The sequence below is a fragment of the Elephas maximus genome, chromosome 25 (assembly GCF_024166365.1).
Source record: "Elephas maximus indicus isolate mEleMax1 chromosome 25, mEleMax1 primary haplotype, whole genome shotgun sequence".
In the NCBI taxonomy this organism is placed as follows: domain Eukaryota; kingdom Metazoa; phylum Chordata; class Mammalia; order Proboscidea; family Elephantidae; genus Elephas; species Elephas maximus.
In genome coordinates, this window is record NC_064843.1 from 5,213,959 (window position 1) to 5,226,296 (window position 12,338).

The window sequence follows — 12,338 nt, forward strand, 5'->3', positions numbered from 1 at the left end:
ATAGGAGCAATGATGAGCAATTGATGGTCTGTTCTGCAGTTGGCTTCCGGCCTTGTCCTGACATATATTACCTACATGAAAATTATGTATTTTAAAGAATTATGTATTTAAAAATTATATGTTTAAAAAATGTAAAGACACAATTTAGAAGCATTTCTGGGCGAGGGCGTGCACTGAGGTGCACAGATTGAGAAGCTATTTCAGGCTCCCTGGCAAGTCATTAATGGAAAGTCATTTAAAATCACGGTGCTTGCTTTGATGCACCCCAAGTTCAGCCTTGTGTTTGCAGGCAGCCAGGAGCCCGGCTATTGAAATTGCTCCTTGAAATACTTAGGGGTTGAGTTTCTGGTTGGATGGGAAAGCAATTACTCTGGTGCTTCAGTGACCTGCACCCACCTCTACTAGGTGAGGCCGGCAGGGCACTGGGCCGAGGCTGCACTGCAGCATGTATGTGCGTAGAGATGTGGTGTGTGTGTGAGGAGGTGTGGGGTGTGTGAGTGGAGGTGTGGTATGTGTGCTTGGAGGTATGGTGTGTGTGTGTGCATGGAAGTGTGGGATGTGTGTGTGGAGGCGTGGGGTGCGTGTGTGGAGGTGCGGAGTGTGTGTGTGCATGGAGGTATGGTGTGTGTGTGTGAAGGTGTGGGGTGTGTGTGTGTGGAGGTGAGGTTTGTGTGCGTGGAGGTGGGCTGTATTGGGGTGTGCATACAGCTGGCACATATGTTCTTGGTGGCAGGTGTGCTGCTGTCTGGCTCCAGCCCTCACTCTAGTGTGCTGGCATCTTGTGGCTCAGTGTGTTCCTTTCTCAGAGGTGGACAGTCTCCTCGGAGAAGACCCAGACTATGGGGTGTGAGGAAGTCAAGAAGAAGACACCTAGCAGCTGGAAGACACAGGAGGCAGTAGGAAGGGAACTCAACGTCAGGCACATGGGGCACTCCCCATGCCTCCTCCTCGTCCATTGGGATCCCAGAATTTGGGGTGAGTGGGTGCTAAACCAAAAAGTCAGCAGTTCAAATTCACCAGCCAATCCTTGGAAACCGTATGGGGCAGTTCTACTGTGTCCTATAGGGGTGCTGTGAGTTAGAATCGACTTGACGGCAACAGGTTTTTGGTTGGGGGCTGCCTGGGCTCAGGAAGGAGTATGCTGAGCCCCTCACCTGGCCACTGTGTCCCTGGCCTGGGAAGCCAGCCATGGTGGGGGAGCAGAAAGAGCATGTCATCTCCTGGTGTTCCTGTGGTGCAATCTCCTTGGTGGGTTTAGGCTTATAGAGACCATATCCTGGGACAGGAGGGGCTGATGGCTGCCACAGGATGCAGTGCCCGCTGTACCTGGACCCATGCTGGCATCTACCCCTGGTGGCCCACAGCTCAGTCCCCACAGGACCCCAAGCAAGGCCCCGGGAGGTGATGTGACCTGCTGTAGGTCCCTTGCTGGTCAATGGTGGAGTCAGGACTTGAATCCAAGAGCTCTCCTGTCACCATCGCCATCCCTGCCTCCCCCTGGCTCTTAGGGCCCGTGGACCCAGAGAACCTGGAAAGTCCTGGCGGGTCAAATTCCTTCACCCAGGGCATCTGACCAGACCATCTGTGGCCTCGAGTTTGCGGGCAAATAAGGCAGTCAGGCAGCTCAGAGCGTCAGGTGTGCTTCTTGGCCATTTGGATAAGGCAGAGAGTAGGCACTGACTACGTACAGGTGGGATGGCCATTTCAGTATCTCCTCACATGGGAGAACCCTCTCTGCAGGGGCTGGGGAGGGACAGTGCAGAGACGGTGCTTCAAACATCGGAGTTGCATGCCACCGGCTGAGCACAGGGGTGCGCTCAGGGCCTCCGCTTCTCAAGGCCAAGATGGCAGCAATGGAGGGACGCCCCTCAGCTCACCTTGCTCAATACTGCTATGTCCCAAGATGGGCCTCTTTGGTTTTGGAAACCTCTAAATGTCAGAAAAGGAGCCCTGGTGACACAACAGCTATATGCTCGGCCGCTAACAGAAAAGCTGGTGATCGAATGCTCCCAGAAGCTCCTCGGGAGAAAGACCTGGCACTCTGCTTCCGTAAAGATTGCGGCCTAGAAAACCCTATGTGGCAGTTTTGCTCTGTCACAAGGGGTCCATGGCAACCAACAACAACAAATGTCAGAAAATGGTTTCAACTCTGGGTGTAAAAAACGCCTTTGGAAACACGCACACAGAGAGGGGTGGCACCACATGAACTGACAGGGCGCGCGGCTGGTGACAGAGCAGTCAGTGCGGCGTGTGTGTGCGGCCGTTCCTGGGGCACTGTGCTCACACAGCAGCTGCCGGCGAGGATCTGGGGGTCAGGGAGATGCCAGTGTCTACGATGTGTGCCTTCGCGTTACTTAAATGCTTCATGAGAACCAGCTGCTTTAATAATTAAATGAAAAAAGACCATCTGTTTTGAAGGTAAATGCACGCAGCAAGCTGGGCAGGCCAGGGGCACTACGTGGGGCACTGGGTCCAGGGCCCATCTCTGCAGCCCGGGCAAGGCCTCAGGCCTCGCTCTCCTATCTTATCCTGCATGGATGCCCCAGGTCTGATGCTTTCCTGACAAACCTGACAAAGAGGCTAAATTGGAATTCCTTGAAGATGAAAGAGGTCGGTGGGGAAGTACGGGGTCGACAGGTATGAAGAAGCACTTGGCAGAGAAGCTCATTATAAAGCAGTTCAGTCCTCATCGCCTCCCCTGGCAGCTCTGAGAGGCCCGGGGGCCCTGGGCAGGCAGGCTCAGCATCCCCATCACACCTGGTGTCTCAGTCTCCTGGCCTGCTGTGACAGAGTCACCATGAGTGGGGGCCTTTAAAGAACTGAAATTCATTTTCTCACGGTTCTGGAGTCTAAAAGTTCAAATCAGGGTCTTGGCTTTGTGGATTCCTTCCTTCTGGCAGCCCTGGCATTCCATGGTTCTTGGTGGCCTCACGTGACATCTGTCTTCCCCAGCACCTGCCCGGTCTGCGTCTAATCTGCTCTCTTTATGACTCAGAGGTGATTAGGTTCAGGACACACCATACATTGGTATGGCCTCATTACCATAAAAAAGAAACCTATTCCCAAACGGGGTTACCTCCACAGGCACAGGGGCTAGGGTTCCAACCCATATTTTGGGGGGGCAGTTCAGTCTATAACTTCTGGCCACCCATCCCCTGGGGAACCTCAGGCCTGTCACTCACCTTCCTGGGGAATAGCTTCCAGGAAGCCCCCTTTAGCCTGGACACCTTGGGATGTGGCTTGTGGTTGAACTGTAGAGTCAGCACAGCCGTGTGGGCAGGCATGGCCAACAGCTGCCATCAAATAACAAAGGCTCCCAGGGGACCAAGCCCTGCCAGCGATGTCTCCCACAGCCCTGTAGGTGAGTGTTGTCACAGGGTCACACACCGAGGATGTAGTGAGCAGGGATGGCACCCTCAACCCTGTGCTCCATGGTGCCTGTTAGGAAATCCTGCTGCGCTGTGCTGGGGTTTGGAGGAGTAGGGGGTGGAGAGTTGAGGCTGGGAGTTGTTTCAAGTGGAACCAGAAGGAAGGGTTGGCGCTGGCTCCCTTCCATTGGAGCAAAAAGCAATATCCATGTAATCCACAGCCTCCGTTTTTCCCAAAGCAATCCCACCAAGGTTAACACTCCTGCTTCAAACCTGCTGGGCAGTGACCAGAGGTGCGGGTGCAGAAAGCCACCCTGTTTGCCAGAAGCGCGAGTACCTGTGACAAACTCATCAGGTATGGGGTGTGTGAGGCCAATTCCATCCTACAGATGCTTGTCCTAAAAAGGTTGAGCAAGGTCGACATCTTACTCCAGGCTCTTGGGCGCTAATGCAGCAAAGAGGCTGTCAGGGAATATTCTGCTGGATATTCTTTAGAAGGGCCTAAGGACTTTCATTGCCAGCCATACCGGCTAGTGGGGATGTGCCCTGGTAAGGCTCTGCAGTGGGCGTCTGGCAATAGCTAACACAACTACACACTTACAAACCCAGAGGCCCCTAAATTCTAACTTCCTGGGAAAAGCAAAAGACCGGCTGTCCAACTAGCGTCCTGCATCCCTTCAGGAGAGTGTCTACAGTCATGGGAGGAGGGGATGTAGCTTCCCCTGGCTGACCTGGAAAGGGCTGACGTGGAACTGTCCAAAAAAGCAAGTTGTGGGTTTCTGGTTCCAGCCACAATGGAGTAAGCACATTGCAGCCTCTCTCCCATGGATTACAACCAAAACTCTGGGCAAGATACAAAAAGCAATGACCGTGGACTGTCAAGAGTAAACAATGGCAAGTGGATTCCCACCCCTCCCTGCCCCCCAGTGCAGTGGAGTAGGGAAATCAAAACTCAAAGGCCCTCCAGTACAGTGTCCCTGAGTTTCCTGGGTTATTTTTCCTGACTTTCACTTGGATCCCACCTTGAGGGGCTGCTTCCTAGGGCCAACCTGAGACACGCTTTTCATACAAGTCATTTATGTGAGAGGTAACCACTGGAGACCCCATAGGACACATGCCACAGAGTTGTCTCCGCCTACGCAGGCTGGGGAGGGAGCTGGGTATTGATCCACAAACTCCAGAGCTGCTTGATTACAGGTCCAAGAGAGTGTAAATTCCCAGGGGATGTCCCCTTTCCTGACATGGTCATGGCAGGTGGAATCTGGGGACTCCTGCCTGGAGACCTGGCCCTCCATCACAGCCCAGTTCTCTGGAGTCTCCACGTGGCATAGCAGCAACCCCAGAAGGAGCCCTGTATACAGACCTCAGTTTCTCCATCTGTAAAACTTGGACAAGATGAGTGTGGGATCCTTCAGGTTCTGAGTTGAATCTGTACAAGAGATGAACCCCCAGGTCTTTCTCATTCCCCTCCTTATCCCCCAGCCTGCCCCTTTTTAGTGTGCAGGCAGGAGGCACTGCACCTTCAGGCAGGTGGACCTGAATGATGGGCAGGCAGGAGCCCTTCCCTCTAGAACATCCCTTCTGTCCACCTCCTCTAGGCTTCTGTAGGTGTCAGCTTAGGTGACATTTCCTCCCATAGGCATCCCTTCTTCTTTCCCTCCCTTTTTTCTCCCCTCTCCTCCTCCCACACATCCACCCACCCACCCATCTATCCATCCATCCATCCGTTCACCCACCCACCCACCCGTCCACCCGTCCGTCCGTCCGTCCATCCATCTACCCACACCCACCCACCCTCCCACTCCCCCATCCACCCGCCCATCCATCCATCCGTCTATCCACTATCCACGTACCTACCCACCCAACCATCTACTCCCCTACCCCATTCACCCTTCCATCCACCCATCCGTCCATTCATCCTCCCTCCACCCACCCAGTCCCCTGTCGACCCATTCATCCTGCCATCATCCATCCATCCTCCAGCCACCCACCCATTCACTCGTATTTACTGAGGGATTACGATGTGCCAGGCTCCAAGGCGAAGAGGCAGTCTACTTTGGGGGTGCTCACGTCTGGGTCTCCCAACCTTGCACACCCCTGCCCATTCCTATAGCCTGATGCTTTAGACTGATTTTCCCCAGAAGCAGAATCTGAGACCAGGGTTTGTGTGTAAGCCATTTATTTGGGATGTTACCCCATGGGGAGGGAGCAGAGAGGAGACAGTACAGGGAAGGGAGCTGATGAAGGGGTACTAACTGATACCCTGCTGGGGGCAGCTGTCAGTCCTGTGGGATCCCCTGAGCCTCCAGTGACCCTTTCAGGGGCAAGAACACTGGAATTTATGCACCAACTCCTGTCCATCTGTCCCTGGAGGAGGGAGAGGGGCCTGGACATCTAGGCTGCCTGAACCCAGGCCCAGCCCTCTCCTGTGGCAGACAGTCCAGGTGGAGCCACCCACAGTGTCGGCTACCCCAGAGGCTCTGCCATGTCTCCTTCATCCCCAGTGTCTCGTGGCCCTCCTAGCCCAGCAGCTGCACCACGGCCCCTCCACCCCAGCAGCTGCGCCGTGGCCCCTCACCCCAGTGGCCGCGCTGTGGCCCTCCCTGCTGCTCTCCCCACTGCTGTCCTTGAGGCTGAGGAAAGGCGATGGAGAAAGGGGTCCTGTGATTCGGGGACCGTGCTGGGGCGTCCTGGGCAAGGAGACTGCACAGGTGCATGGTCCTGGGGGCAGGAGCAGGAAGAGAGCCCTGTGTGGGTGACTACAGGAAGTGGGTGGGAGGCAGGCACTTTTCTGAAGTGTCTCTGGCCCAGCCTTCACACCAGCAGGCTCTAGGCAGGCCACTGTCCCCAGGGGCCTTGGTGTCCAGACAGGCAAGGTCTTGGCCGTTCTCTGTGCTGTAGCCTCCTCTTTTGCTGACAGCTTTGTTCAAGAGGAGCCACTGAGGGTGCTGGGGGTAGAGGGGTGTCTTCTCTCTTCCTGGTGTAGACTGACCTCCTGCTTTGTCTGGAGATGAGCCTGGGCAAGCAGCAGTTTGTTTCAGGCCCTGGCGTTTGGCCGGGCTCTGGGCCCGGCTGAAGGTTTCCATGTGATCTGCAAAGCAGGATGAGGCCCCACATTTCTCTCTGGGCACCAGAAGGGAGGAGAGGAGGAGAGACCAGAGAAGGCCAGTGCAAGGAAGGTGAGGACCATGGTCACCAGTGCTCCCCCGTGGTTCCTGCAACTGCCTCGTAACTGAACCAAGGAATGCGGGCTGCGTGTGTGCACGTGCATGTGAGTACCTTGTGTGGCATATGTGCATGTGGGTGTGTGTGCACTTGTACGTGTGTGTGCACTTGTGTGTACACGTGCACGTGTGTGTACATATGAATATGTATGCATGGGTGTTGGTCCGTGTGTGAGTGCATGCATGCGTGTGTACGTGTGTGTACACAGGCATGTGTGCATGTGTGTGAGTGCATGTACGTGTGTGCGTGCATGTACATGTGTATGCATGTTTGTGCTTGTGTGGGTGGGGCCCCTCTAACACAGCCTCCCTCCCCAGGCCTCCTGAGTGAGAACGGAGTGTGGCCCTTCCTCTCCCCTTGATTGTTCCTCCAGCTCCTGACCCTGCCTTCCCCTTGCCCTCTTCTCTCTCCCTTGTTCCTTTCATAAATACAGCCTGGACATGGTTTCCATGGTGTTCTGATCAAAACTGAAATTCAAATCATAATTGTATCAGGTGTGGGGAGGCAGTGGGGGGGAGGGAGGAGGCAGGGAGTCGGGGGAGGTTTTCCTGCACAGGAAACTCAGGCTCCAACGGCTGCCAGCCTGGTTTTTTGCCTCCAGACATTTTTTGAAAATGTAAAGAATTCTCTCCCAACCCCACCTTTGTTGCCTACGAACGTGATGGAGCTGGAAGTGCCTCAGTCTTCATGCTGGGGGCCTCCCTCTGTCCCTGCGCTGAACCAAGCCCCCTCCCACTGTCTCAGAAAACCTGCAGGGTGGGGAGGGCTTGGCTTCCTGGGGGGTGACTGCGGGGCTGCCATCGAGGTGTGGCTAGGGTTTCGGCTGCCTGCCCACTGCACCCCAAGTCTCTCTTGGAGGGGGTGTTTCCATTCACAAGAGGATCCAAAGGCATGAAGTTTGCATTCGGAATTTCAGGCCGCTTTTCTGGTGGCGTAGTGGTTAAGTACTACGGCTGCTAACCAAAAGGAGGGTGGCTGGAATCCACCAGGCACTCCTTGGAAACTCTATGGGGCAGTTCTACTCTGTCCAGTAGGGTCACTATGAGTTGGAGTTGACTCGATAGCCACGGGTTTGGTTTTTTTTTTTGGTCTCTGAGAGAGACAGCCCTCAGGGAAGTTTCTCCGAGTGACAAACAAGGCTGGGGACCAGGTGCCAGAGGTCAGGGGGCTGGGGAGGGAGTGGTAATAACAATACAGATAAATAACACAGCAGCACCATCCTTGACATTTCCTTACACAGGTGCCGACACAGTGCCCAGTGCTCACACCATCCTGGCGGTGGTGTCTGGATGGTCCCATTTTCCAGATGAAGAACAGGAGGCTCTGGCCATCAGCTGGGGATCCGGAAACCACTCAGCTGGACTCTAGGCACCCAGGACAAAAGACAAAGTGGCCGAACCCAGCCCACTGCCAACACGTGGGCTTGAGACATGGATAAGCTTGCTAATTGTTTAAATGAGTGTTTCCACATAAACCCCAGGGCCTGGCTTCTGGTTGCGGGGAGGGGGGGGGATGGACGCTCTGACTGCACCTGCCTGGTGGCTGTCGGCCCACCAGGGGGCTCAGCTGGTGACTGGACCCAGCCCCTCCCTGCAGCCCACCCCCTGATGTTCCTGAGCCAGGAGGGGGCGCAGCACCTACTGCTTTTGCACAAGACTGAGGCCTTGGGCAGACCTACCAAAGCCTGTGCATTTTTGGTTACAGGCCCAGCAGAGGGCTGGCTGCTGCGTCACTGTCTGTTGAATGAATAAGTGAATGAGTGAATGAATGAGTGTGTGCAGGGACACGGCCATAGCGACAAAAGAGTCCAAGTCACAGGGCCCACATGTCTCCTTTATTGGTAGATACCAGGGGTTTGCAGACTCACTGTGGCCACGTTGTGAGCAGCTGTTTGAGATGACGGGGCGGCGGGGGGGGACTTGTTCAGCCACTAGGGAGCGGTCGCATGGGCTCCGGACCCACAATGGAACGCTTATGACGAGGCACTGGACACTAGAGGCACGACAGGACTGCGTCCAGAGCCAGCAAGACAGTCGGAGTGTGTGAGGGTCAGGGTGCATGAGGGTTGGGGTGTGTGAGGGTTGCGGTGTGTGAAAGTTGGGGTGTGTGAAGGTTGGGATGCGTGAGGGTTGGGGTGTGTCCCTAAAAAGCTGTATGGCAGTCCTAACACCTGTGCAGTAAATATGACCCTGTTTGGAAATTGGGGTTTCTTTTGTTACATTAACGATGCCATGCCAGAGAAGAGCAAAAAGACACACAAACACACATAGGTGAAGACAAATGTCTGTGAAGATACATATACCACTGAGCAAAGCAGAGGCCGTGGACGAGGAGGGGTGCTCTCCTAGAGGTGGCGCCTTGATTCATTCTCCAGACCTGTGAGAGTCTGTTCCTGTCCCTCTTTGTAGAGCAATGCTAGGTAACCAAGACAGGGTGTCACAAAGCAGAGGTGTGCCTGCGGCATGTGGGAGTGGGGGGGTGTGTCCTTACCTACATTAAGTGGTCGCACAACAGAGAAGACCCCGAACTACAACTGCAGAGCCTCCTCCAGCAACCCTGCTGTCCCCATCTCTCCTCTGACATGCTCCTACCTCAGGGTGCTCCTCACCCAGTGCTGGGTCCACTAGGACAGCACACCCCAGCCTGGGAGACGCCAAGAGGGCAGAACGACCAGGTGCAGAAACTGAGGCTCAGGGGAAGCTGTGGCCTGCCCAAGGCCCAGGAAATGCCGGGAGGGGTCTGAAGCTGATGCCTGGTCAAGTCCGAGTCCTTGTTCTGAAAGCCAGCACCCAGCTGAGGGGCCAAAGTTCCTTGTTCAGCTGTAAGGTCCACTCCTGGGTGGGGGCGGGGACTTGTGCCAGCTCCTGGATCTGCCGGGTGGGGGCGCTCCGCGACCCAAAGCAGACGTTGTATGGGAAGCTCTGAAGGGGAGGAAGCCCCTCCACTGGGCCAGCCATATCTCCCTGGGGCCTGGCAGCCAGGGGGCCCTGAGAGACCTACCCAGCCTGGGGAGCGGTGATGCCATTTGGCAGGAAGCTTGGTAAATGGGCCAGCCTCCCCTGGGCCCGTTTTTGGTGGGCTGAGTGAGGTTTGTGCAGCGGCAGAGGAACGATGTGGGGTCCCTGTAACACAGAATCCATAGCAGAGCAGCCAGCTCAAATTGACTGTGGGCACTGTAGCATCTCCTCCTTGCTTTACAGATGGGGAAACTGACTCCCGAGAGGCAGAGAGCCGGGACTAGGACTCAACATCCCGACTCGCACCTGGTCTGGGCTCACAGCAGGTGAAGCGTCCATCACCACCACATCCCTTCTGGGCAGATGGCGTCGCAAGCTGAGTACCAACTACTCACAAAAGGCCTGAGTTTTGTTTTCTGGGCCCTTCTGCCACACGGGCCGCTGGCCCCTGGCTCTCCAGGGCAGTTTGTCCTGGGACCTGCCTTTCCCTGGGACCGACAGCCTCCTGTCCTGGGTGAAGCCTGGCTTCTGGAGACCCTGGAGGCGCCGGTCCTGCTGGGTGCCCTGAGCCGGCTCGGTTACAGTGGCAGAGAGTGATGGATGCATCTGGGGTTCTGCTGGGGTTGCTTGCCAGCTGGGTGCCTGGATGTCGCTGGCAGGACCTCAGCTCAGCAGAGCGGAGGGAGCACCCCTCACCCTCAGGGACCGGCAAGGAAGAGGGGCCAGGCCTCCCATCCTTCCTGGGCAGGGGAGGGCTCACCTGACCCTCTGGTTCCTGGGTGGGCGGTGCTGCCTGAGGGAGGGAGCCCAGGCCTGAGGGACAGCAGGTCCCAGAGGGCAGCCCCTTCCTCGGAACTGCCTCTGTGGGGGTGGGGCTGTGATGGAGGGGACAGGCCTGGGTGTCAGGGCCAAAATCAGGGCCCTCAAGGGACCTGGGGCTGCAGCTGCCCCTGAACTGGATGGGGGATGGTGCCCTCTCCTGGTCTTGTGCAGAGCAGCAGCCAGGAGCCAGCCAGGCAGTGGTGGGCATCACTCAGCGCTCCCCCCCCCACCCCCGTGCCATTCCAGGTCACCCTGTCCTCCCAGGCCAGCCTCAGAGGTGCCGTCACTGTGAACGCAACCATTTCCCCTGACCGAGATCCCAGCCCACCTGTCCTTTCATTTCCTTCTCTAAACATCCATTAGCCTGTGAACAAAGAAACCGTGTCCCCAGCACTAATTTCTCCTCATTAAAAGCGCTCTGGAGTCTGGGAAAGGAACACCCTCTCCTGGCTTTCAAAGATGGGAAGAGGGAGACAGGGAGAAGGCAGGGAGGCTGAACAGCAATGGGGACTCCACTGACCAGGCCCCGGCTCGTGGGGGGCAGCTCTGAGTGGTGAGGGCGGAGGCCCCTCCAGCCCTGACGCGTCACCCCCTCACCCCCCCCCGTCACCCCTTCGCCCCCCATGGGCCTAGTAGAATGTCTCCCGGGTGACGTTGCTGGAGAAGGTGTGACTGCTGGACACACTGTTGGTTTTCCTCGAGAGCGCCGGCCTCTCCCTCCTGGGCCTCCACAGGGGGCAGATGCAGGCCAGGGTGGACAGGAAGAGCTGGCGGAAGTTGGCGGAGACGAGGTTGTAGAGGATAGGGTTGATGGTGGAGCTGACGTAGAAGAGCACGTTGGTCAGCATGTAGAAGTAGTGGTAGAAGTCATAGAGGAACCTGTGGGAGGGGAAGCTCAGATCCTGGCCCTCAGACCTGCCGGCCCCCAGACCCAGCTGGCCCCCACCACCCAGCCAGCCACCCGGACCCAGCGGGCTTCAGGCCCGCCGGCCTCCAGACCCCGGCCCCCAGACCCTGGCCCCCAGACCTGTCGGCCTCCCATACCCCCGATGCTGCCCAGAACCCCCAGACCCCACCCGGCCCCCTAGACCCAGCCAGTCCTCAGACCCACCAGCCCCCCCAGACCCGCTGGCCCTGCAGAGGCCTCAAGGTACGTAGGACAGAGGAGCTGACCCTGGCCTGCTGACACGTGCACTTGAGGCACAACTAAAGCCCTGCTTGTTGATTTTTTAAATGGGGGTGTCTCCTAATAAACTCCAGGCTCTGGCTCCCCGCCTAGTGCCGATTGGCTGAGCAGAGCTGCGGCCACCCCTGTGGCCACCCCTTCTCTCCCTGCAATTCACCGTAACTGCCGGCATCGGAGGCCCGTGGAGACTCCCAGGGTGCATCCCAGGGCCGCAGCACTCCAGCGGCCCCCTCCTCAGGGTAGGAACCCCTCCAGGTATCCCAGGAAGACATGCATCTTGCCCCTGGCTTGTTTGCCTCCACTCACAGACATCTCCCTCCTTCACCAGGCAGCTCATTCTACCACAAGGCAGCCCCAAGCTCTGTAAGTCCTTCATCCTGGACTTTGCTTCCCTGTGTCTTCTCCTCCCCCTCTGCCCTGTATATGTCCCCCACTGCCCCTCTTCACTTTGAAGACCCTATTACCCCTTGGAGATGGCAGCCCTGCTATGCTGACAGCCCCAAAACAGGCCTGAGGTGGCCATCCTGGGAAAGGCCTGCGTGCAGGTTGGCCCTTGACTGGCGTCTGGGAACTTGGATTTTGGGAGGGCTCCCGCATTCCCTAACTGATAAAGGGGACTCCCTGTGCCTAGACTGTGTACATTCAATGTGGTTCGTGCTGACCCTGCCTTCCTGCTGGGAGGGGGTGTTGGTATGTGCCAGGCAGAGGAGCGGGTGACCAGTCCCCAGTAGGAAGCCTGGGTCTCTAATGACCTTCCCTGTGGACAGCGCTGTACACAAA

General features: G+C 56.8%; 1 protein-coding gene across 1 annotated transcript in view; it reads right to left on the reverse strand.

Annotated features, from left to right (window-relative positions):
• Positions 1-11,001: 11,001 nt before the first annotated feature.
• The window catches only part of NTSR1 (neurotensin receptor 1), a 57,231-nt gene continuing 55,894 nt past the window's right edge, over positions 11,002-12,338 (reverse strand). Inside the window, exon 4 of the mRNA XM_049869129.1 lies at positions 11,002-11,251. Coding sequence (XP_049725086.1) covers positions 11,002-11,251 — 250 coding nt within the window. The remainder of the gene's footprint in view (positions 11,252-12,338) is intronic.